Source organism: Sceloporus occidentalis, unplaced genomic scaffold (genome assembly GCF_023333645.1).
Source record: "Sceloporus occidentalis isolate IW3139 unplaced genomic scaffold, rSceOcc1.0.p SCAF_3, whole genome shotgun sequence".
NCBI classification, from domain to species: domain Eukaryota; kingdom Metazoa; phylum Chordata; class Lepidosauria; order Squamata; family Phrynosomatidae; genus Sceloporus; species Sceloporus occidentalis.
Genome location: NW_028316983.1, coordinates 69,221,489 through 69,248,267, shown reverse-complemented (window position 1 = coordinate 69,248,267; position 26,779 = coordinate 69,221,489). Strand labels below are relative to the sequence as shown.

General features: G+C 41.2%; 1 protein-coding gene across 3 annotated transcripts in view; it reads right to left on the bottom strand.

Moving 5' to 3' along the window:
• Positions 1-6,079: 6,079 nt before the first annotated feature.
• Positions 6,080-26,779, bottom strand: part of LOC149316159 (cilia- and flagella-associated protein 57-like) — a 37,515-nt gene continuing 16,815 nt past the window's right edge. The window contains exons 7-23 of one of the 3 annotated variants that reach the window (XM_089514903.1): positions 24,497-24,662; positions 23,170-23,283; positions 20,046-20,258; positions 19,056-19,229; positions 18,456-18,588; positions 17,935-18,134; positions 16,836-16,991; positions 16,600-16,693; positions 15,726-15,916; positions 13,089-13,262; positions 11,903-12,061; positions 11,435-11,578; positions 11,207-11,323; positions 9,860-9,994; positions 9,640-9,783; positions 8,261-8,393; positions 6,080-6,442 (exon numbers count right to left, since the gene is read on the bottom strand). In XM_089514903.1, coding sequence (XP_089371029.1) covers positions 6,231-6,442; positions 8,261-8,393; positions 9,640-9,783; positions 9,860-9,994; positions 11,207-11,323; positions 11,435-11,578; positions 11,903-12,061; positions 13,089-13,262; positions 15,726-15,916; positions 16,600-16,693; positions 16,836-16,991; positions 17,935-18,134; positions 18,456-18,588; positions 19,056-19,229; positions 20,046-20,258; positions 23,170-23,283; positions 24,497-24,662 — 2,659 coding nt within the window. In that variant the 3' untranslated portion in view covers positions 6,080-6,230. The remainder of the gene's footprint in view (positions 6,443-8,260; positions 8,394-9,639; positions 9,784-9,859; positions 9,995-11,206; positions 11,324-11,434; positions 11,579-11,902; positions 12,062-13,088; positions 13,263-15,725; positions 15,917-16,599; positions 16,694-16,835; positions 16,992-17,934; positions 18,135-18,455; positions 18,589-19,055; positions 19,230-20,045; positions 20,259-23,169; positions 23,284-24,496; positions 24,663-26,779) is intronic. The other 2 variants (XM_089514904.1, XM_089514905.1) reach the window with 2 other exon arrangements.

The window sequence follows — 26,779 nt, the reverse complement described above, 5'->3', positions numbered from 1 at the left end:
ATGCCTGAGGGCACAAATTACTATACTATAATTTACAAGTCTTCTGTAAGCTTATACTATTTCTCACTTTAATAAATCTAGTATTCTCAGCTTTTCTCCCAACCGAGTCCAGGTGCACAAGTATACAAAACAGCCTCCCCTTTCTCAGATCATCAGGTCTGATTTTAAAATATATGTTTTAACAGAAAACAGTGCTGCACTGGTATTTTATCTGCAGTGATTTCAGTAAAAGCAAACATCAAAAGGTGACTGGAGTGTCTTCCAGGATGGAAGCATGCTTCATACCAATGTGGACACAAAGCAAAATCTAACATACTTTTCTGCTGTAATCTGTAACAAGAGAGGAACAGTCTCAGAAAATGTCTGTTAGGATCCAAGACATAGCAGTGAGTGTGGCTACAAGATCTAAATCATTTTTGTTGTTGTTACTGTTCTGCAATTGTTCCATGAACTAAAGTTGTAAAGCTGCTTCAGTGAAATCCCGAATTCTAAAATGAACTGTGTTGATTTGGACTAATTTAGATCAGGTCCAAAATAGGCTGGATTGGCCTGATCTCAGTCTACAGTGCTGTCAATGTCTGCAGCTTCACTCCTGAAAAGAAATGTTACAGTAGGTTGATGGTGACCTGGATGTTGTAGAGTGACACATCTAGCTTTCAAACTGGGGTAAAGCTTTCACCAACAGTTCCCACACACAGCCTGTGGGTGCAGGGGAAGGATAAAGTGTGATCATGGAGCTGTATATATATTTACTTGTCTCCTGTAGGTCTATATGCCTTTTATCAGCTTTAACTGATAGCAGCAGATTCCCATTTATCTGCTATGCTGCCTCTGTGTGACACTTTACTTTTGATGGTGGCTTCTGGTCTTCAGCTATGTTCTTAAGTGCAGCTGTCCCTGATAGGATTTCCAGATTTCCAAATCTTAATTCTGATCTAGGACATGGATTGCACAAAACTGGATCTAAACTGGGTTGGGATCAATTTGAATTGGGCTTTGAACTGAATCTGTAGACCCTTGCACAACCCTACCATGATGTAGGAATCATTTTCTGCTAATCGTGTCCCATAGTGCCTTGGTACAATGGCTCTCCAGTTGTAAGGAGTTAGGCTCTGGTCTCCACTCGGGATGAAGTCAATTCCTTTTGGTGAAGTTTGGAAAAGATTCTGAAATAAATGTATTTGTATGCACACACATGCAGTCATTCATGCCACAGGAAAAACTTATCACCTCCAGGCAGCATTTCATCATGATGAAGCTAAATCTGAACAATTAGGGAGTGTTTTAATACATCAATCAGAAGATGATCATTCCTAGCTACCTAGTAATTGTCAACAAAGGAATGGAATCATATCCGTTTTTGTTGAAAGAAGAACTGGCAATGAACCTAAGAACATTGGATTTGAATGATCTAGGATTTATAGGCATGCACTCTTTATATGTATGCACTCTTTAATTTACCTTTAATTTTAATTTTCACGTTACCTTTACCTTTAATTTACAGGGAGAACCATCAATTGCTGACTCTGGATGGCATTGTTCTTGTTACGGCACATCTTCACTGTAGACATTTTAGAATATATTTTTATAGTTTAGGACACATTCCTTGTTTTCCTTTTACAGATCAACATCCTTACTAGGGCCCCATTTAGACTCACCTTTTTGCGCTGGATGGAACTGGGCAGAAATGGGTTCCCAACTTCCAAATCTCTCTGGAAGCAAGTGCCCACTAAATATCAGGATAATTAAACCCTGAATGCCCTTGCAGCTCTTCCAGAGAGGAATCGGTTTAAAATGAAGGCGCCAATGCTTGTCAATCAAATTCCAGTTCCACGTTTGTCAGGTGACGTTTCCTGCAGCCATTGGTCAGCCATTGGGCAATCGGAAGTGTGCTTCCCCCTCCTTTTTTTTTAAAAAAATTGCCAGTATGCACAAATGCTGTCAAATTTAAAAACCTCCAGGTGTGTATGTATTGTGTGTATTTGGGTCACTACAGATTATGGATCTTCCCCTGCCTGCCTCCGTTTTCAACCCCAAAATACAATCTAATGCCATCTCTGCATCCTGCATCCTCCCTCCTTGCCACCCCAGAATGCCTAATAATAATAATTAATAATAATAATAATAATAATAATAATAATGATGATAATTCATCACCTCAGAATGCCAGAAAAGGATACCATGCATCCATTGCTTTCCCTCAGCTACCCCTGAATTCCTTACAGACAGTAGCAAAAGCATGTACAGTATCAGTTTTCCAAACTGGAAAGAGAAATGTTTGTAACGTTCGCATTGTAGCATTCGCATAGAAAAAATAATGTAGAAAAAAAGCCTTTTGCAAAAGCCTCCTGAAAAGTGCCATGCTGCTGGAAGCAGAAATGAAAGGGAAAGCGAACAGGCAGCCACATTCTATCTGTATATCTATCTACCTGTAGCAAAAAACATGTGCATCGTCTGTCAAAAATAATTTTTTAAAAAAAGAGAAAACTGCCTGGTGCAAGAGTGGAGGCAGAAAACATGTTTGTGATATTTCTTAATTTTCCTCATTTAAATCTTTGTTGATTGTTATGCTTCAATACCTCATATTCCAGAGCAGTTTAAAACTGTCCTCTAATCTGATTGGCATCTCCTGGAGACTTGGTTCAGTCTCTTCTAGATCTTCCTCCCTTACCACAGGTTGATGAAAAGCTGTCAAATGTTTTGCTCTTAACACTTCATGGAGAACACAGGGGAAACGTGTGTGTGTGTGTTCTGAAAAAAAAAAAAGGCTACAACCTGTTAGAACATTCAGAATTCTTTTTCTGTATTTGGCCTTCAATACCAAGGTTAATAATGACAATTAGAAAGGAAAAGGAAGATGTGCTATTAAAAAAACATTTTAGGGAACAGTAAAATCTTGTTTTGGAAAATATCAAAAAAGCTTATCACCAGGACTCCTCCTATCAAAGCTTGATTTTGCCATTTTATGTAAGGCACACCATTTTACTGCACCACTGTATTTAATGAGACTAGAGCATTCATGGATTTTGGGGGGTCCTGGAAACAAACCTCAGCGGTTACCAAGGGCCCACTGTACAATACTTACATCAACTTCTCCTGAAGTAAAAGCTGCTATGGCAAGAAGCAGGACATTCCCATAAATGGTCCTGAGATTGGGATACCAACATGCGAGTGTTGGTATATTATTCCTCCTCTCTATTCACCTTTCAGAGGGACTGCAAAATGCATCTCTTCATTTAGCCATTTCTTCAACTGGTGAATAGAGTTTGACGTGATAAGGGCACTCCCTGCCATGGAGGAATACACAACAGAAAACCTCAAAAAATACTCATCCAATCTCTGTTTAAAGGCCTCCAGAGATGGAGAGTCTGCCACCCACGGAGGAAATTTATTTTACTCTCGGACAGCTCTTACTATAAAGATGTTTCTCCTAATGTTTAGATGGAATCTCTTGTCTTGTAATTTAAACTCATTGATTCATGCTCTGCTTTCCAGAGCAGCAAAAAATGATACATTGGGAATTTACCACAAGGGTTCATTCTTACCAAGGAGGAGACATTCAGGAATGGGTTAATTCCTTCTGCTGCCCAAGCAAGGCAAGGAATGACATCTTAACAAACTTTTGCTAGGTCTTAGCTCTTCTGCTCAGTTCCATACAAAGCCAGACACAGAATCTAAAGTATAGAAGCCTCTTACCACTGAGAGGGTGGGGCTGGTTGTCTTCTTCTCATTGGCAAGGATGGACCTTCATGATAAGTTCCCAATGTTGCACTGTCTGCCAGTGGCAAAGACCCCCATCTAGGAATGAGACCTAACCAAGCCTCTACTTGTGCTGGGAGGGGAAAAGTAGCAAAGGAGAAAAACTTGAAATAAAGTTTGATGGAAACCACTTGCTGGAAGACCCTGCTGTCAAAACAGGCTCTTCCAGATGCAAAGCTATCCAACATACAGTGTTTGGTGAAGGTGGAAGGATTTGTCCAGGTAACCACTCTGTAATTCTCCTCTAAGTACATACACTATTAGTTGAATATATTACTGAAATGGCAGCAGTTCACAACTCCCTGTGGCTTACAAAGGCAGAGTGATTTGTATGCAGCAAAAATACATGCCTTAAGTCTTCTAGTGATGATAGAAATTAAAACCTCCCCTCCCCCCAGAAGAAAAGAATAATTCACCTTAAGCAGAAAACTCAGATCCACCAGAGGATCTGTGTCAAACCTATAGCAAGAAGGTTTCCTGAGCTTCCATCCTGGGAGAAAGTAACTGAAGGAAGAACATCGGAAGCTTGGTGCTTGCCTTAGAAGAAAATAGATAATGGACTGAACTGAAGATTAATCTGCTGGAAGACTTCCAAATCCAGTCTCCATTTGCCTGAATCCACAGTCTGTAGACTCAGATAAGTCTGCCTGGTTGTTCAGATCTCCCTGAATGTATTCAGCTCTGATGACAGAACATGGCACACCACTATGTAAAGCAACTTGGAGCAAGATCCCTCTCTTGCCCTGGCTAAGATTTGACTACTTGGTTGTTCACCCAGATAAGCACATGCAAGTGTTGGATGACATGCTGAAAAAGAAGTTGCACCAGTCTGATTGCCCTAACTTCCCATCAATTAATGCTTTGCCCTTGTTTGGTAAGATCCTATGTCACCAGGGTTGAAAGACCCTCACAATGTTCCACCCAACTCCAGAGACTGACATCAGCCCTGGTGGCACAGTGGTTAAATGCCTGTACTGCAGCCATTCACTCGAAACCACAAGGTTGCGAGTTCAAGACCAGCAAAAGGGCCCAAGCTCGACTCAGGCTTGCATCCTTCCGAGGTCGCTAAAATGAGTACCCAGACTGTTGGGGGCAAATTAGCTTACTTGCTAATTAGCTTACTTGCTGTTCACCGCTATGATCTTTGGAATAGCGGTATATAAATAAAACAAATTATTATTATTATTATTATTATTATTATTATTATTATTATCTGACGAGGATCCCTGAGTGGAACCCCTCAGAAGAGATTTGACTTTTTTCTACCACAAGAGATGACCTGACCTGTGTAGCAACTATATGGGCCAGGAATGGCCTCAATAGCCACAAAAAAGGCCTGCAGTGGAACTTTGCACCGGTGGCTAGGTGAATGTATGATAGCATGAGCTCCAGCAAATGTGCTAGGGCCAGGTCAGCTGAATGACTAAGAGAACAAGAGATTTTGGACTGAATCTTTGCTATGTTCTCTCTGGAGACAGAGCAATCACCCCTGACTGTGTGGCTGGGAAATCTTCTGCAAGGCAAGTAAGGAATGTATTGGAGCTTATACTATTGGCAAAGTATGATTTCCAAAAAATATCAGTGTGGTTGAAGTCTCCTATTACTGCTACATCTCTCCTATTTGAATATTTGATTAAATATTTGAAGGCATCATCCAGTTCTTTAGCCTAGCTGGGTGCCTTACAGTAGATGGTCACAATGAGGTCACTGTTGTTTCTCTTTGTTACCCATAGTCTTTCAACCTGTTTTCCATACTTAGAAGTTTACACATCCTTAACATATACAGTGTGCCCACGTTATATGCGGGAGCATTTTATGAAGATGCCAGTATACGCTGGAAGCCGTGACGGAAGTAAGGGAGGCACACGTCGGAAGGAAACAATGGCATGCACTCCCACATCGTGTGCCTTGCATGCTACCGCCACGGGTATGAGCCTCATTCATTTGAATGGGGCTTGAGCATCCGCGTTTTTTCCTTTACGTGGAGGGGTCCGGAACGGATCCCCCGCGTAAGGAAAGGGCAAACTGTAATGCTGTTACTTCTCCTTTCCTGATTGGAAAGCTCAGGACAGATCAAACATGGGATGGAGTTCAAACCTTTCTGGCCTGTCTGTTTGAATGAGTGCTATGTAAAAAGGTCCTTCTGCAAATGGAGTTTTGCTCAGAGCTGAGGAACTATGCCATGTAACAAAGACCTGCCCATATCTATAAATGGCCAGCTCCCTTAACTGGAGCTCTGCATGCTCTTTCACTTTCTTATTTTGTCTGGAGACTTGCAACACATGATCATCAGGCAGATAACCCAATCTGACTTCTTTATTGTTCCCTTTCACCATCTGCCTCTATCCAGAATAAGAGAGACTTTAAAACAATGACATCATCTGTTGGCTGAGGCAGGAGTGCATCCAGGATTGGACTAGAGGTGCAGAGCAGATAAGCTGAGCTGTGGTACACAGCTCCTTCAGCACAGGTCATGGTGATTGTATACCACTGTACTTGTCCAACTCAAGCATGGGAAGCTTCCCACCTGATGCAGGTCGGAGTGCAAGGACTTTTTCCTGCCCTTGCATTTGATCTCGAAGATTTCTGATTTCCAGTCGTTGCATTTCAATTATTCTCTCAGCTTCTTCCTCGGGATTCAACCGCAGGGTGACTGAACTGGACTGCTGTTCAGGAGAGGGAGCTGGACAGCACACAACACAAGATAAAAGACAAAAGAGAATACAGATGTTCCAATATATCTGATAATGTAGGCACACCTGGTGCCATAAGCTGGCACTCTGCAGTGGTAATGGGGGACTCTGCAGTGGTAATGGGGGACTACTGTCAATTCCTAGAACCTCTAGACCTTGCATTACTCCTCTTCGCTGTTACTGCCTGATAAACTACCATCTCCCATTGCGCAAGCAGTGATAGGAGAAACAGGAACCTTCACATGTTTGTCTTTTCTCTAGGAACTGCTGACTTAGGCCAGTGGAACGGCAGGAATTGAAATAGTAGTGAAGAGGAAGTGAGCCTGTTGAAACCATAGCCCTTTGAAAGCTATAATACCAGCCCCTACATCTTGAGATATATATACAATTATATCCAGTCAATCATGCTGAAATCAGTCCTAGGGGCTGATCAGACAGGCCAGGATAGCATGCTATCCTTGCCTGGGTGCTCAGTTGGGTTGGTCCCTGGGTCTTACACACCCGTTTACACACCCGTTCCTGCACTGACTTGCGACCTGCTACTGATGTGCATTACTTCTCTTCTATGCCATCACTCTTACTCAGAAGCCCCATGTGTCTGATGTAGAAACGAGCACCTGGCAGCACATACATGGTCAGGTGCCCCATTTCTGCATCAGACACTGCAATGGAGGGCTTCTGAGTAAGAGCAATGGTGCATCAAGGTTAGGAGCACAGGGGATGTCGGAACAGCTGGGGGTTGCTGTGGAATTTCTAGGAAAACTTGCGACAAACCAGGGTTCAAATTACCCTGAGGTAATGGCTGTTTACTGCAGGGGTCAGGCAGAGGCATTTGATCCATGTCTGGTCTCTCAGGATCAGACCCGCAGGATTTTGGCCTGTGTCATCTGAACTGGATGATGCAAGGCTGGGGGGAACATGGGCCTTTTGGCCCGTGTGGAGAAGTCCCTGGACAGTGCTTCACCATTCCAGTAAGCCACCATTCTGGAGGAGTTGTTGTGTCCCTTCAAGTCATTTCTAACTTATGGCAACCTTAGCGTAACCCTACCACAGGGTTTTATTGGCAAGATTTGTTCACAGAGGGTTTGTCTTTACTTTACTGAGAGAGTGTGACTTGCCAAAGTCATCTAGAAGGTTTCCATGACTGAGCAGGGTTTTGATCTCCAGAGTTGTGTAGGGAAGAATATAGTTACTTGAGTCAACTATGGCTCAGGCACAATCCTACCCTCCCTTACTTATGAGAGAGTGGGACTTGGTGAGTGGGAAGGGATCCTGTCATAAAGACCATAAAGTTGGATGGACCAAACTGTGGGCCAAATTTGGCACATGGGCTGGAAGTTTCCTGATCCTGATATATATAATTCAAGCATTAAAAATTTTAAGAGAAGGAACATGTATTTATATTTACAGTCTGTTCTATCTCTATAAAGTTTTTTATAATTATCTACATTGGTAAAATAATATGACCTTTAATGGTTCAAAATCAGCTAGCTAGATTTCCACTTTGTAATTCTAGGGAGGAATCATGTGGTCTTCCAGGTCTTGTTAGACAACTCTCTGAATTCTTCACTATAACTATACTGGCTAAGCCTGCTGGGAGTTGCAAACCAGTATCCTATGATGGGCCATGTGATTCCTATACCTGCTGTAACTTAAAAACCTCAGTCTGCTTGCATCAACACAACATAGATCCATAGTGAGATGTGTCACCTAGTTTTTGTCTTTGTATTTCTAGACAAAAGGTAACATAAGGAATGAGATGAAAATATATTCCAGGAAAGATAGAACTGAAGAACAGCTTTAAGCACCTGCGGATCCAGCTGGTTGCTTCTTCCGTTTTCTAAGAAGTCCCAGAGTAGATTGGAGGTCATGAACTTGAGTGCGAGTGACCTTCAGTTCTTTGCGCAAATCATTTATTTCCTTTATGAGGGTCACATTTTCCTGTAGGAACAAGACACAACACAGCCTGACCTGGTATCATTCTATAGCTCCCTATAAAGTCCCAAAGAAATGGCTAGTTTAGTAAGTAAGATTGTGTCTTATAGCAAGGACTAAATGAAGTAAAGTGGAAGGGATTTGGTAAGTAAGACTGTGTCTTAAAGCAAGGACTAAATGAAGTAAAATGGAAGAGATGGAGAGCCAGCATGGTGTAGTGGTTTGAGAGCTGGATGAGGAGACTGGGAGACCAGGGTTTGATTCCCCATTTGGCCATGGAAACCCACTGGGTGTCCTTGGACAAGACACACTCTCTCACCCTCAGAGGAAGACAGAGGCAACACAACACACACACACACCCCGAACAAACCTTGCCAAGAAAACCCTATGATAGATTCACTTTAGGGCTGCCATAAATTGGAAATGACTTGAAAGCACACAACAAAAACAATATGAAGGAATAGAGCACTTTCGTTGCCCTGAGATCTCCACATCTGCCACACTTGCATCACATATTCCAGCCAAATCCCAACCTATTGTTAGTCAGTATTTTTCTATGCCAGCCACCCCACAAAGAGATACCTAATAATATCTCCTCATATGAACCTGCTAAAGTCTTAAGATCTTTAGGAGAAGGCTTTCGCTCAGTCCTGCCAAGATCACAGGCTTGCTTGGTGAGGGCATGGGGAGAGCCTTCTCGTTAGCTGCTCCCCCTCCCCCGGTGGAATTCCCTTTCATGGGAGGCTAGACTGGCTCCCTCCATGCTGGCTATTCACCAGCAAGAAAAAACATTTTTATGCAGGCAGGCATTTGGTATATAATGCATAGCAGGGTGGTTTTTAAGGAACAGGTAGGTTTTAGTTTGTTTTTAACTTTTGTATATTTTTATGTGCTTTTATATTGGATATAGATGTTTTTAATCATTTTGAATTTTATATTTATTCATTTTTAATGGTATTTATACCCCGCCCTTCAGCCCTAAAGGCTATCATTTTATTGAGATTTTAGTTGTTTTGTCTGTAAGCCACCTTGGGTCCCTCCGGGGAGAAAGGCGGCATATAAATGAAATGAAATGAAATGAAATAAATAAATAAATAATACCTTTCTAACTCATATAGAAATCATTTTTAAAACTGGAATTGCTCAGTCTTCTGAGCCTGGAAATGTGTAGAAAAGCTCTACATGGAATATGTGGAACCTTCCCATCACAACAGGTAGGAAGAGTGGACCTTCTTCTTTCCTGTGTTAGTACCTGCATGATGCGGACATAGTCTGCCCGATGGATTTCACTCTCCTTTATCACCTTCTTCTTCAGGGTTGCAAGATTGCGCTCAAGATGCTCTCGCTGCCGTGTATACTCCTGGTGCAAATCTGTGTCAACCCCCACAATTTCCACCTAGAAATGCAAAGGAAATGAGCTCAAAGAAGATACAGCAGGCACCTGTTATTAAGGTGGAAGAACGCTCACTTACCATATCTGCCTTCTGCACATACTTCTCATACATATCCTTGATGCTCTCCTTTAATTTCTTAGGCTCCTGGATAAGGCCTACACAGTTGTGAAGGTCTGTTTTAAATCGTTTCACAAGTGCTTCCATGTCTCGCTCCTGCAGCCAGAGGAACATTAAAGTTTGTTTCACCAGAATGCAATTGTCTGTTGGTGAGGTCTTGCTGGCCAGGCCCTCAAACATTGTTGATGGAATGTATATTAACAAGAAGACATGGAACCCATAGGGAGAACAGCAGACTCAAAGTTGTAAAGCATTCCCAACTTTTTATCTTAAGAGATGAATACTAGAGTAACTCACATTTGTTCATCATTTGATATTCTGTCATTCAGTGATTTATTAGCTGGTAAGTGACAACTGAATTATTCAGTAAAAAGTACAGTCATGTATTTCAAAAGATATGAAGCAAATGCAAGGGTATAGGTGATCCAAAAATAGGGCAAATAATAAGTTCTCTGTTTCTAAGAATAACTGCCATGCCAATTTTTAAAATGGAAGACATATCAGTTTTGATAGTTGTATTACTAATATTTCTTTAGCACAAAATATAACTGCTTGGGCTTACCCTAAAGGCTGGATCAATGAGAGAGTAAAGGGGGTCAGTGCTTCCAGGACACATTATATTCTTGCCTTTCACCAGGGGATGGTTCCCTTTTTTATAAGAATTAAAGTACAGTGGTCCCCCGGGTTACGAAATTAATTCGTTCCGCGGTTAATTTCGTAACCCGAAAAACCTTCGTAAGCCGAATTCCCATAGGCGCTAATGGAAAAAAAGCCGCGGCTCCGCCGCGGCTCCATTTAAAACAGCGCCGGGGTTTTTTCGTAACCCGAAAAAACCTTCGTAACCCGAAACAATAAATCCCTATGGGATTTATTCGTATCCCGAAAAATTCGTACCCCGGGTAATTCGTATCCCGGGGTACCACTGTACAGTATTTACATTGACCCATGGATAAGCTAACCCAGGTTTTTGGTGTCAGTTTTTTGACTAAAATTTCTAGACTTATACATGGGCATATACAGTATACAATACTTAATAAAAGTGTAAATGTAGAATATAAAAATACAGACATGAGTAGTAGTAGCTTGGAATGTTATAAATAACAATTATGGCAATAGGTCAGAGAGCATTAGCCAAATGCCTAGGAAGTGGGTACATGCAGATCGAGCAATCGTTCCTGTCAAAATGCCATGCAAGAGTTTCACATTATCCAGAATTCTTGAGGCAAGAAACATTGGACTGTCTATTTTATATCACCCATGGTGTCAAATCAACATCTCTATTATTTTCTTTCCTTCTGCAAGACTTACCTTCTGCATCTCTTTATGCATCTCACGGTCTGTTGCTCTCAGCTTTAGCCGCAGCTCCGCTATGTTTAGTTCTAGCTGTGTGTTCTGCTTGTGGAAGCGTTCCAGTTCTCCCTCCATCTACACAGATGCACAGAAGAGATAAAACTGTGGAGAAGGCCCATGACACAATGTGGCCTTCAGTCTAAACAAGTTCCACAGCAAGAATGAGATTGTGTCATCAGTTCTCACCTCCTGGATCTGTTCCTTCATCATTTTTATGTCATTTTCACGTGGCTCTATTTGCTTCTTCAGCTCCTTTATTTTGTAATCTAGTACAAATTTGAATTTCTCCAACTCTTGGTTTTTTTTCTTCAGATCATAAATTCGTTTTTCCTGGGGAAAATAAACAAGCATGTAAGTGACATCTAAAAAATACAGGGACCTCTTACAACCTCATCTCTTGACCAGTCAGATACAATGGAGGCAGAAGTGATTTGTGTGAATCAATGGTGGAGGAAGGAGGAACATGGTTTGAAAAAGGAATCAAGAATTCCAAGTTCCATCCCTCAGACAGGGTGGCAGAAAGGAAGCCTTTGTTTAGAAGGTTGGTTCTTTCTCACCAATTAGATATTTGGGCTACAAGCATTAGCTGAAAGTAGTAGGTTGGGAAAAGAAACCAGGGAAAGAAGCATAGCCAAACCTCTCTAAGCACTTCACCTTGTCTTGAATAGTCTCATCTCTTTCTTGAATCTCTCTTTTCAGTCCCAGGATATCTTTCTCTAGGGATTTAATAATCCCTTGCAACTTCTGTTGCTCCACTTTCATTCCTTCAATGTCACTGCAGCGTTCTTCAATCTCTTTTTGGAGACTGTTGAACTAATGAACAAAGCATATTTTATTTGCCACGCTGGAGCTACTTATTTGCTGTCTCATTGAATAACAGAACTATATGAATTACAGGCAAGAACCAATAAAAACAAACTTAACTTCTCCTTGTCCTTGTAGATAGCTATAAGAGATGATCGTGTCACACCAAAAGATAGATTCTCACTAAGTATAAATATTGATTACCCACCAGATTTGGATCTGACAAATTATATCTTCCAATATAAGCACACCCAGACCCTGAGATCCAAAGGAGAGGCCCTTCTCTTGGTCCTGCCATTTTCATGGGCATGGTTGTGACTGGGCCTTCTCGGTGGTTGCCCCTAAACTTTGGAGCGCCCTAGAATGCCCTCCGCCTTCTTGTCCTTCTCTTGGCAAGCCAAAACTTTTTTATTTGGACAAACTTTTAGAATTAAAAATGTCTGTTAGTGCTGTATTGTTTTAATCATATTGATTATTGTTTTAAAAATCTTTTTGCATGTATACTTTCAATATGGTTCTTAGTTTAAGTCAGTTTTAATGTGACCGTTGATATCTTTTCAATTGTAATCTTTTCAGTGTGTAAGCCACCTTGTGTCCTAGTATAGAGGAAAAAAGCAGGATATAAAGAAGTTAACAACAACAACAACAGAGGATAAATAATGTAAAAGGTAAAGCCTGAGAGACCACTGCTCTAATATCATAAGGCAACTAAAGGTAGATATTTGTTCCAAGTGATCAGAGGCATTACATTATTTTCACACCAAAACATGAAGAAAATTACATTAAGAATACATGAGATAATAAATTGCCATCATCAAGATTCAACATATTCAAGTTGTGTGTGTACACAGGCAGAGAATTATGTTTGCACAAACAGCCTTACTGTTATCCTTTAATTTCTTTACTCTTGCATTACATATTCATATTACACAAACTTTCAACTGTTACTCTGGCAGTAGTCAAAGTGGTATTTACATATTATTTAAATACATAGAAACAAATCAAGAGCATGAAAACCAGAAAAAGTTGACTCTACCTTCTTCCTCATGATTCCTGTCTCCCCCTTTAGCCGCAGATTGGATTCTCTTTCCTCTCGAAGCCGCCTCTCATATTTTATTTTGATGTCCTGAATTTCCCGATCCTCATCTTCTTCAATTTGTTTCTTTGTTTCCTCAAATTCTCGAAGCTGTTGTCTTGCATCATCCTGAGCCTAAATGTTAGAGAGGGCAAAGCAACAAGGAGAAATAAAAGGAATTTTAACAACTCTGTTGAGGATTAAACAACTATTAGGGATTGCCTGAAAGAGGCAAGACGCTTTTAGCCTGCCTATTAGGAAGAAGGATATCAATGTTCTGGCGATGCAAAGGCAGCATCATATTGTTGTGATGCTTCAGGTCTTAATTAGCTGCACGTTAAGATACAGGACTCCGATAAAATCACTGAATGCAAAAATACTGACTCACAAAGTCAGGAGATCAGAAAGTCTGGATGAGACAGGGTTTGTATTCAGCCTAAGTTAGGTGCACTTTGTTCTCACTAAAATAAATAAGACTACAATTTTACACTGGTTTCAGTGTAGCTAATGTAATTTAGATCCATCCTTATATCTACGGGAAGGTGAACGGTGGTTATTCAGAAAGATTCAGATAGTTAGTTATGCTACTGCACTGTACAGTATAGTAGGGAAAAACAAGGCTTTGGAGTATCATAGAATCCTATAGTTGGAAGAGACTACAAGTGCCACCCAGTCCAAACCCTGCCATGCAGGAATAACACAACCAAAGCACTCCTGAGATATGACCATCCAGACTCTGTTTAATAATCTCTGAAGGAGGAGACTCCATTACACTCCAAGGCAATGTGCTCCACCTAGAACAGCTCTTACCATCAGGGATTTGTTCCTAATGTTTAGGTGGAATCTCTTTTCCTGTAGCTTGAATCCTTTGCTCTGTTTCCTAGTCTCTGGAGCAGCAGAAAATAAGCATGCTCCAGCCCTTCAAATATTTAAACATGGCTATTATGCCACCCATTAACCGTTGCTTCTCCAAGCTAAACATACTGAGTTCCCTAAGCCTCTCTTCATAAAGCATGAATTCCAGACATTTCACAATTTTTGCCGGGCTACTCTGGATATACTCCAACTTTCACTTCCTTCTTGAACTGTGGTGCCCAGACCTGGACAAAACATTCCAGGTGAGGTCTAACTAAAGGAGAATGGAATGGTACTGTTACTTCCCTTGATCTAGACACTATATTCCTATCAATACAGCCTAGAATTCCATTGGCTGTCTTAGCTGCTGCATCACACTCCTGACTCATGTTCAACCTATAGTCCAGTAGGATTCCTAGATCACATGTACTGTTGTCAAGCCAGGTGTCTCCCATTCTATATCTGTTCATTTCATTTTTACCACCCAAGTGTAGTATCCTGCATTTCTCCCTGATGACATTCATTTTGTTAGTTTTAGTCTTACTCTCTAATCTGTTACCATCATTTTGAAGTTTGATTCTGCCCTCTGGGCTAATAACAACCCCTCTTAATTTATTGTCATCTGCAAGTTTGATAAGCATGCCCTCTATTCCACTATCCAAGTCATTGATAAAGATGTTGAAAAGCATTGGGTCAAGGACCAGGGACGTAGCCAAGGGGGGGGGGGTTTCTTGGGGTCCGGACCCCCCCTTCCATTAGATAAAATGAATGGTGTGTGCTGCTGCGCCACCGCACCCAAGCCCCATTATAATGGTGGCACTTAGTTTGGACCCCCCTTCCTGAAATCCTGGCTACGTCCCTGCAAGGACAGAACCTTATGGCACCTCACTAGTCACTTCTCTCCAGGATGAGGAGGAACCATTACTGACAGTGGTAAAAAAGGATACATAAATATGGCTGGAGCAACACTGATTAGATTTCTTTATGTGCACAGCCACAGTCCTGAATTTGCAAGACCTCAGCAGGGCTACTAATAACTGACTGTTTTGGAGGATTTTTATTTATAGGGTCACTGTAAGTCAAAACTGACTAGACATCACATAGCAACAGCAGCAGCAGCAGTACCATGTGATGCCGGAAATGCAACAGAAAAGTACTTTAAGCTACGATTTTTATAGCTACGGAAACCTGCTGGATTGGATTCCTCTGTAATTTCCTATATCACATTTTTAAAGTATGATGCTTGCCACATACAGACAAAGCATTAAGATTTTAGTCAGAATTTTGCCATTCTAACCAATGGATTTCTGATCATAAAAAATGATCCACAAGAAATGTAAACTTTTTACTGCTCAGGCCAGACCACCAATAGATTTAGGATTGGGCTGGGATAGAATGGGAGAGGGTTATCCAGTCAGGGAGACATGATCAGGAGCAAACCCTAGTGAAAGTGAAAGCTGTGAGCAGCAGACAGAAAATGAATGCTTGTGTTCTTCCTATGTTCAAGCATAGTGGAAATTCTGTTTCCCTTGTGTGCTTTTTGCCCTTTTTTCATTCTCAGACAGAGATAGTTGTAAGTATAGAATTAGGTCCACTGGTCCAGAAGAGGTTTTGTCCCAGAGTGAAGAACTACCGAAAAATCAGGTCTTTGCATACTGAATGGAAATTTTCCTGGGTCCTAAAATGAATGCTTTCCTTGATTTACCCCCACTTCTTAAAAAATAAAATACACACAGCTCATACCTCTTCCAGCAGTGCAGTTTTTTCAAGCAGTTTTGCCTCATAATACTCTGTTAGCTCCTCCATTGCCTGGCTCTTGCTCTCTTCCATTTCATGAAGCTGCTTCTCATATTCTTCCTGCATGCGTTGGGATTTCATTTGCAGCTCCTGGTATTTCTCATATTCAAGCAACAGCTTCTGGTTGTTGCCAGATTCTGACCAGATGAATAAATGAATAGAAAAAGAAGAAAAGAATGCAAAACCTTACTTGACTCTATATGGCAAGAAAGGTTTTTGCAAAAAATTAATTTATCTTACTGTGCCATGTATATTAAGTTTTGTTCCATTCTTTGTTTCTGTATTCCTTTTTTGTGTATTTGTATTTGTGTACATTGTTTAATTGTATCTGTTCCCATTTTCCATTATTTGCTGCAATTCCAGCCAGAAATACAAGAGAATTTAGCAAAGTAGACAGCAGTTAATGACAGACAGAGGTGAAAGGGAACTCTATGATAGAGATAGTTAGGTACCTTTTTTATGTACCAAATTCCAAGGTATCCCAGCAACATATCCAACCTGTGTGTTCATTTGTATGCTTCTTTTTATCTTAATTATTTTTATCCTTCTTTTTATCATTCTTAGCTATGCCTTTCATTTCTCTCTGACTTCACTGGGCAGGAAGATACAATTATAATTAAATATTTATTTTATTTTATACCCTGCCCTTCAGCCTTAATGGTTATCATGAAATATGGATTCATTTCCGTTATATTCAAACAAACTAGTGTCCTTATGTAGACTCAGGGAATACAATTATCCCAATGGCATGGAGAGAAAAGAGCATGATGAGAACCTTTCTCCCATTCTGGAGGGAAATGTTACTTAAGTTCCTCCTCACCTAGGTCTTGCACTTCTCTTGATTGCTTCTCTATTAGTTCTGTAAGTTGCTCTTGGTGTTGCATTTCCTGTTTTTCTTTCTCTGTTTTCAATACCTGAAATACATAGGAATAAAAATATCATTTGAAACTAAGTGTACTAGCTCTTCATTTCCTTCAAATCACTGCACGTTAGGAAAGGACAATTTTTATAAGGGAGATATTGCAATGCTGAGGATGCAACTAGTTTCCTCCACACCTGGTTTTTTGTTTTCAGTGATTCCATTTCCTGGATGAATTTTTCAGTTAATTCCTTAATCTTTTCATTGTAATTCATGTCCTTGAGACGCAGCTGGTACTCATTTTCCATCTTCAGCTCTTCCACACGTGTTTTTAGCTCTAACATGACTTGTGTCTGCAGAGAAAGTGATTATAAGAGTATTAGCAAAAAGAGTCAGGTCATAAACATTACGGTATATGTATAAAATAACAGAAAAAGGTCTTACGTGCAATAGCTTAAAGGAACTTTATTTTAGGGCTGATTTATTAACACAACAATCCCATACATATCTACTCAGAATTAAGTCCCACTGAATTCAATAGAATCTATTTCCAGGCAAGTGTGTACAGCAGGAGTGACCAAGTATAGCAAATCTAGGTGACAATTTTTTGCTCTTGATACTTTCCAAGGGCTGTATGGAGTGCTAAAAATGCTAATTGATCAACTGCAGTTTGAAGTCTGCTTCTGGTTTTTTGAAAAAATGAATTTCTGATGTCAAACAGTGGATGCTGGGTGGCTGGGTTACAACCTATTCAAACAGTGAACAGCTGTTACTGCAGGCTTCCAGGACAGGCAAAAAAAAAAAAAAGGGGGGGGAATAATTTGGGGAATTCAGGGAAGTTGGAGCCATAAAAATAGCCTGCGGACGGGAGACTGCATGCTCTTTGCCACGGCCACATCTTGTGCATCCCTGCTCTGTGGTCCTGAATCCTAAATTAGTCATGGATATATATAACATACTTTATATACATACTGTATAACACAGTTTATACCCAAAAAGCTACCATATGTCAAGGCAGTGTGAATATGTTTCTAGCCTCACCTGTATAGGCACATGCATTTGCTGTAAGTGTAGCTTAGAGAAAGGAGCAAAGGTTTAGGCCTAATGTGTTTTAAACCTTCATCATGGGTCTATCTTAACTTTGTAGCTGCCCTCTCTACAACCTTGGTTCTTACTAGAGTGGTGCTTTCTACACACTGGGATTAGATGCTATTGAGACTATTGATGTTGTATCCTCTTCCACATGGAAACACATATGGGGATCCTTAAAGCAGTATGAATGAGTTGTATACTGACCTTTTCTTCCATATCTGTTCTCGTGATCAACACTTCATCAGAGTACGGCACATCTCTTTCTCTTTTCAGTCCTCGTCCCTCTTTGTCATATACTTTCCAAATAATTATGCAGCCATCTTCTGCCGACGTTAGCAGGAACTGATCATCAGAAGTTACGGACATCTGGAAAAGTGGTGGTGGTGGGGAGAACAACAACAGAGCTGCACTGAGAAAGAACAGTTGGGGAGTTGGAGAAAAAGGACAATGGAGAGAATCAACTGATTTCCCCTCTGAATTCATAAAAATATGTAAGCGGAACCACAATCTAGTAATTTTCTGCCTTTTGCTAATGGCTTTGACCATTACAAGCAAGCACAGAAATAAGAACATCTCTTGTTGCACTACTTCTTGTACTTCCAGTTTGATGAGAAAGTGCTTGGGTGTGAAGCCAACTTGAGTAACTAATGGCTACAAGGAGCTTGCTAGACTACATTATACAGCGCTCTGTGCATTTGATTGCAAGAGCTCAATTGCATTCTTACTTTTGATAATCCTGTTGTTGCCACTTCTCTTGACACTGAAACTGCAATCACTTAGGTGCAAGGCGGCTGGTATTGGAAGAATGCACAGAAGATCACCCTGGATGGGGGTGGTGGGGTGATAGCTTTTCTGAGACTGAAACACAACATTATATCACTGTTTGTCCACAGGACTGGTTCTGGAAGACTGCTTCTTGTAGGATATCTCTGCTGCCTCCATTTAAGTTTCCAGCAGTGCATTAGCTTTTCAGTGTCTTGTGTAAAACTAATGTACAACTGGCAACCTGTGCTTTTCAGATAGGTATTGCAGTCCAATAACATTGGGAGGCCCAAGTTGTTCATGTTTTGTATGGATGGAATGCATTTTCACCATATCCCACTGACTTCTACTGGAGTCTATTGCAGTTCATGTCTTGCAATTCCCATTAAACTACTATATGATAAACATTGCAAATTTAGATATGTTTAGATGCCCACTTGTGGCTCATCTTGTAATGTAGGTTGTGCAATTCTGCCTTATTAGATATTGTATAGTGAGACAAAGAAGAGATTCACAAAGCATACCACAATAAAAATCACTTGAAGACTAAACTTGCATTTTACCTTGGTGACAGGACCAGAATGGGCTTGATACTCATTGAATTCCTTGTGGACAGGGAGTGGGTATTTCATGGATCGGATAGTTCCTGTGGATGTTCCAGTGAACACCATGCGCCCAGAATGAGCTACCACTATGCATGTGTAAACAACATCAAATGTAGGTACTTCTCGCAGGATCTGAAAGACAGCTCTACAATGTTGTGGTTCACATGTAGGAAGTCATAGAGAAATGAGTGATTTTGAACTGAAAAGTGGCCAATGGTACACAGTTTTACCATCCACACCAGGTGTGTTCTGCTCCCCTCCCTTCTGACCTGGCATACAATTAGCCTGAGACTTTCCTCCCAATTGAGGAGATGAGTAAAAAAATTAATTTAAAAAAATCACATTTTGTTTGCACTAAGTTGAGCCAGAATTCGTACACTCTTTTATACTTATTTCCAATAAGAATATACTTGTATTAACTTTCATTTTAAATATTCAAAATTGATATATAATTAGAACAGGATAAAGCCATAGCTAAAAAGATAAAATGATAAAAAAGTAAATCCATAAAGCCATTCATTAAAAAAACAGGAGTAACTTCAGAGTTAACTACAGAGCAACTACAAAGTTAACAGTTAGGAAAATGAACAGGAAAATGCTAGTCTTCAGCTGGCAAGGGAAATACCCAACACTGGGTTATTGCCTAATTTCAATGGTGAGACCATCATTAGTGAGAGAAATACAGAGAAATACAGCCATAAACAAACAAGCCGTGGTGCAGACACCCGCCCTCTTCCACAACTCCAAAGGTGAGGACCAATGTGATCTATATGATAGAATGATGCATTGTAACAGAACAGAAATAATAAGAACAATGAAAACATCTGGCACTACATGGAACAATTAGCCTAAACTGCTAGAGCTATAAATGGGTGCTGCCAGCTATACCACTGCATTTCACTGAGGTATAGCTGTACTTTCTGCAACACTGCATCTACATGGGCTCACCGAAGAATCACAAATCTCCTTGATGGAATGATCGGATCCAACAGCAAAGACAACTTTTGAATCTGGGGATATCGCCACTCCACTGTAACTGCAGGATTTCAGAACACACTCAGATTCCCTCTTGCCATTCTGGAGGTTCCACTCATATACTGCCCCATCTGTGCCACAGGAGACTAGTTTATAATCATCCATACTCCACACAACTGATCGCACCTGGAGAGGCAGAAAGGGGATAAGAATATGCAGAATGTCCAGGCTCCTCATTAGTGCATAGAGAAGTCTGTTGACTGGTATTGTTCCTAGTTACCTTAGTGCAACTGTATCCAAATATCTTTCTTAACAGATGTAGTGATGGAAGAAAAGAGGTGCCAATGCTTGTATACAGGGATTAGTGAGAGGGAACTCTAGAGAGCATGTCTGCCCTTTTGTTTTACCTCTGTTTCTTTGATTTATGTACTCAAGCTTCCTTCCTGCCTACAGAGGATCATTTACCCCTTTCCCCAAAAGTTATTTATTGTTTTGTCTCTTTTTTGACTGGGAAGGGCGCATCCATGAGGCTCCCATTTCAAGATGGCTTACGTCCACAAATGACAGCCAGCTTTAGAGGCTCTTCTATTGAAATCTAAGTACATAATTTCTTTTATCTGTCTCCTTTCCTAACCTAAGATGAATTTCCTGAAACAATAAATGTAACATTTCCTTTTTTCTGCCTTACAAAAGCATCCTGAGTATTCTCTCCTCTTTTCTACCACAAACTCATATTGCACTGGCTACACTGTCTTCTGTTTCATATAAGTCTCTGGGACTTTTGCATTAACAATTTAATCCTGAGCAGTCAGAATAAGCATTCCTATGATAACAGAGGGGATCAGGCTAAGGGGATCAAGAATAATGTTGTATAAACCAAAGCCAGGATTTGGTAGTTAGAGCATCTAGGTAATGGCAAGAATGGGTTTGCCGTTTGTCATTTCATTTATTTTTTTCTGAAGTTGTGTTTTCTCCAGTTCCTGTGGTCTTTTAAAGAAAATTAGTGAACAGTTAAAAATACTATTTTCCAGCAAAATCTACTTGCTTAGTGCTTAAATTTTATGACTATCACAAATTATTAATACCGTTGTTAATGCCCTTAATAGGCACTGAGGGTTTTTTTTAAAAAAAAATTAAGATGTTTACAATTTTTTCTCACATATATTTTGTTTTAATAATCCAAAATGGTTTAATTACTGGAATTGCTTATAAAATTATTCCAAAATATAAAAATATGCAGTAACATGGACATATTTCAATAAATATACTTTATTCCAGAGCAACCCTTCCACTTTTGACTAGTCTCTTATACCAACTCCTATATATCTCCTTTGCTTTCCTCAGCAATCTTCTAGCTTCTTTCACTATAAATTAGACCAAAAATACAATATAGTAAAACGAACGGCAGAACCAGAGATAGCTCAAAAGGATCATCTCTACATCTGTTCCTTAGGAAGTTAGGAGACTGGATATTTCCAGAAGAGGCCTTTATTGTATATTTGCCCTACCTCAACTCAGTTTTACAGAGGGTACAGACATTTCTTCAATATGCCCATCTCCCTCACATGTTTTCATACTGCTTCTATCTTCTTCCTTAAGGAAAAAAAATCAATTGCAGAGGGAAAAACAAAATAGCTGTACTTCGCTTTCTTGATGAAAGCATGAAGAGCTCTGTGTTTGGAAGCCCCTTTAAGAAGTAGCACTCACACCCAAAGAAATCAATGGTAGAGTGTAGATGGGTGGGAGGGAGTGCAGGATGCCTAAAGAGGTGTGTGTGGCACCACTGCTCCTCAAATATCTGCCTTTTGGCAGAAAAGGGCTGTGGCATTTGCCTGTATCCTGTTAAAATGCTAAAGAGATTGTGTGAGTGGGGCAAGGTTCAGTGGGAGCAGAAAAGAGAGGCTCTAGGGTGTTTTAAAAAATAAATTTTAAATGTCCATTTGAAAAATAATTTCATATTTTAAGTTTTTTTAAAAAAATCTTAGTCTTTTATAATTTTCTCTAAAAACATCACATATTATCAAAATTTTACTTCACCCACATTAAACTATGTACAGTCGTCTCTCCATATCCGCAGACTTACCTTTTACAGTTTCGATTACATGCGAATGGCAAGCCCACAGCTCCCTCCCTCCCTCCCTCCCTCCCTTCTTTCCCTTCCGCCCTCCTTTATCTTATGGCCGGCGCAGCCTTGCTCCAGTCAGCGCAGCCTTCCTCCGGCTAGTGTGACTATTTTCCTGGCTGGCCAAGACAGCTGAGGTAAGCCTGTGCTGGCCAAGGCCAGCTGGGGAAATGGTCATGCTGGCTGGGGCAAGGCTGTGCCAGTCAGAAGAGGTGCTTGCCTCAGCGGGCGCAGCTTACCTCAGTGGGCGTGGCCTACTTCCAGCCACCGCAGCCTTGCCCTGGCCGAAGCAAGGCTGTGCGGGTCGGAGAAACAGCCAGGCCAGCCAGGGCAAGACTGTGCCAGCCAGAAGGAGCCCTTGCCTTGGTCAGGGTAGTCTTCTTCCAGTCAGTGCAGCTTTGCCCCAGCCAACACGGCTGTGTTCCTTGCTGGCGCAGCCTTGCTACAACCAAGACAAGACCGTGCCTGCTGGAAGTAGGAAGCGCCCACCGAGGCAAGGCTGCACTGGCTGGAAGAAAGCTGCTTCCGGCTGAGAAAAGGCCATGCTGACCGAGGCAAGAGCGTCTTCTAGCCAGTGTGGTTTTGCCCTGGCAGCATGGCCATTTTCCCAGCCAGTGTGGCCTTGCTCCGGCTAGGGTAGGGCCATGCCGGCCAGAAGAAGATGCGCATTTAAATTACTTTGCTTTGGCTAGATTATATCAAAAATTACTTCTAACTAAAGCCACCAAATAGATGAAAGTTCTGAATAACTAAATCTATTGTTTGTGAAAAGTCGCTTGAACTACATTTACATTGACAGGGAACTAGTTGCTGAAAAAAACCTTGCATTCTTATTCTTTAGTTTTTAGCTGATTTGTAATAAAAAGAATCAAGCCCTAGTCAGACCTTCCACTAGTTTCTTTGAGATTCCATCGTTCTTGGGTTTCAGAGATTTTCTGTTTATCTCTCTCTACACAACAGGTGGCACCCACTCACCTTCCCATTGTGTCCTTTCAGGTTAATAGTATTGTCAAAAGTTGTGGAGGAGTAAATGTGGATCACATTCCCATTTACTGCTGCAAAGAGATGACCCCCTGTGCTGAAGGCACACTGTAGAAAGAAAACTAGAGATAGTATGAAACATGAAAAATCTACACAAATGCCTTCTTTGTAAAAATAACTGATAGTCACAATTTGGAGACGATGTGAATGCAGCTTCTAATTATCCATGCTTATGCGATTTCATTGTGAGTACTTGCACTGGTTGTTAGTAAACAGCATTATTTTGCTATCATTTTGTCTGTTTCCATTCAAGCACTTTAGCCTGAAAGGCTATATTTTATCTGGGGATGTGCCAGTCAACACATCTACAGACACAGTGGGGAAACATTTGAAGCATAAGATCTGGATTCCAATTTAGGAAGTATCTCAGGAATACATTCCAGTTAAGGATGAGACTGAAGACATGGGTTGGGGCCAGTGGTATTCTTAGCAATTTGGATATTTTCTCATAAAGAATATAAAGAATGGATTTATTTTGTAATCATATATCAGGAGTAAGTCCCAATGCAATAAGTATCATGCTTGGAAAGCACAGCTTAGTTGTATGCTACAGCTTTGGTGCCTGCAAAACACAGCTCAAGTCCATGCAGGGTATTTTAAGTTACCTTTAATATAATCTTATCTCCAATCATTTCAGTTTGCAGATCAGATGTGGAAACCCTGTGAGCCACATCTAGCCCATGCATTAGACTGAGGATTCCAATCCCTGCTTTGCTGAAGTAGAAGAGATAGCAGTGACCCTTTCTATACCCAGGCATGGTATCTCCTAACACTGTTAAATAAGTAACAGGGCATGATTAAGTGCAGACATCCAGGGCTTTCCTCAACAGAATCATTAGGAGAGTCCAAAACAGCTGCAGGGTGACTTATTGCATTTTGAGTTACTAGCAGTGTTTCAAAATCCTTTCATTCACTTCACATTTGCTTCTCTTCAAAATTATCCCTACTCCCTTTCTAACCTTTTCAGAGTTAACATTTTGTGGATGTACAACTTTCATTTCACTAATTTTTGACTGAAATTTAATTGTTCTTTAATAAAATGTTACTTTATTATCTACATGCTATGATGTAGTCTGCACATGTGCACCAGTACATGTGTCCTGAGCAAGGGTGGTAACAAACCTTCCCCCTTAAAATCTGTACCATAACATTATGTTCCCGCTGCACCTTCTAATATGATGCCAAAGGTTCCTTCCACATTTTTTTCTTCTGGTATTCCCATTGAAAAGTTTTTGTCAGTTCCCTTCCCTGCAGTACTCACCTCTCTGCACCCTCGTACATTGAAGTCTTTGAAAGCTCGTATGTCATCAATTAGCAGATTCATAAGTCTCAATTTGTCAGCAAAACCGACCAAAACATAGAGACCACTAGGATGCAGGGCAAGTGCATATGCTTCTTCTTGGTATTCCTTATATAGGTCCAGTGTACTGCAGGAAGAAGAGCCATGTCATTCTATGCATAGGACAACTTTCTCTGTAATAAAGCTACAACATGTGCTATTCATGTCACAGCTTCTCCCTCATGCTGTTCAACATTTACATGAAACCGCTGGGAGAGATCATCCGGAGACATGGGGCGAGGTGTTATACGCTGATGACACCCAAATATGGTTCTCTATGTCTCCGACTGATGCAGTGACTAGGGAAGGCATCTCTCCTCTGAACACCTGCTTGAAGTCGGTAATGGGCTGGATGAGGGAAAACAAACTCAGAGTGAATCCAGAGAAAACGGAAGTACTAGTGATAGGTCCCCAAGGTCTAAGGAAAGATATTTGTCCACCCGTCTGTGATGTCCTGCCAGGACTGATTGAAATTTCCCCCTGCATTTTCTTTCCTGTTGGTTCAGGCCATAGTATGTTTAGTGTAGAAAAGTTCTTTGTATTAGTTGTGGGAGGAGCTGTAGGATTCCCCTGCATTATTTCCAGGTTTGGTTTGCCCTTTCCCAACATGCTCGGCTTTAGCTAGAGGCCTTTAGTTGGGAGCAGTCTTTGCTGTGAGCAGGCAGAGAGCTGTCTTTTGGTGGCAAACAGGCCCAGACAGCCGGAAAGGGCATTTCTTACACTTTAGCCATTTTAGTTACCAATTTAGCCAAATCAGTTACCAAGTTAGCCATTTTAGTTACTATCAGCAAGAAAATAGAGGAATTCAGGAGCTGAAAGACCCTGCACCAGCTTCATTGAGTGAGGAGAGCAAACTAACATCAGACCCAGAAAGATGACATCTGGAAGATTGCTGAAACTGTAAAGTACCTTTTGTTTAGAGCTGGGGAGGAGAAAACTCTTTATTTTGTCCTTTAAATTAAATTTCCCCCCTTTTGAACTTTACATTCAGCTTCAGAGCCTTTTTTGGGTAGAAGAGTTTGATCTCACCAGGGTACCGGCGTTGCACACCCAAACCTGCCACCACCTTTAGTTGGGTGTGTCTTCACACCGTCCTTGACAGGGTCACACTTCCCCTGAAGGATGAAGTTCGCAGTCTAGGAATACTCCTGGACTTGTCCCTACAGTTGTCATCTCAAGTAGATGCGACGGCCAGGAGTGCTTGCTATCAACTTTGGTTGATACGCCAACTGCAACCCTACCTGGACGAAAGGGACCTTGAAATGGTAGTACATGCTCTGGTAACCTATCGTCTAGACTTCTGTAATGCGCTCTACATGGGGCTACCCTTGTACCAAGTTCAGAAGCTTCAATTAGTACAAAATATGGTAGTCAGGCTGGTCACCGGCTCTTCAAGGTTTGACCATATAACACCTATACTGAAAGATCTTCACTGGCTCCCTATTAGCTTCCGGGCACAATACAAGGTGTTGGTTATTACCTACAAAGCCCTACATGGCTTGGGCCCGAGTTACTTAGTGTAGAAAAGTTCTTTGTATCGGAGGAGGCGTGTGGTCGTAGTGGGGGACTCCTTGCTGAGGGGTACAGAAGCAGTGATTTGTAGGCCTGACAAGATGTCTCGAGAGGTGTGCTGTCTTCCAGGTGCAAGGATCCGTGATGTGACAGAGAGGCTGACAAGACTGGTCAAGCCTACTGACCAATACCCCTTCCTTTTGGTCCACGTGGGAACTAATGATACTGCAAGACACAGCATTCAGAACATCAAAAGGGATTACGAGGCGCTTGGTAGGAAGCTGAAAGGAATGGATGTACAGGTTGTCATCTCGTCTCTTCTGCCAGTTGAAGGGCATGGTCCAGGAAGGGAGAGGAAAATAGCAGATGTGAACAACTGGCTTCGCAGATGGTGCCGCCGAGAAGGATTTGGATTCTTCGATCATGGGCTGCGGTTCCATGAGGAGGGACTTCTTGCAACAGATGGGTTGCATCTCACGCCAGTTGGAAGAAATGTTTTTGCCAACAGTCTCAAGAACTTGATCAGGAGAGCTTTAAACTGAGTTCCGAGGGGAAGGGAGACAATATTAAGGAAGGCGAAAGGGATGGCGAAAATAGTCAAACTGACATAGAGGAAACAAGGCAAACAGTGCAAGGACCCAACAGTGGGAGGCAAAAAAACTTGCACAGGCAGCAAGTAAAAGGGAACCATGG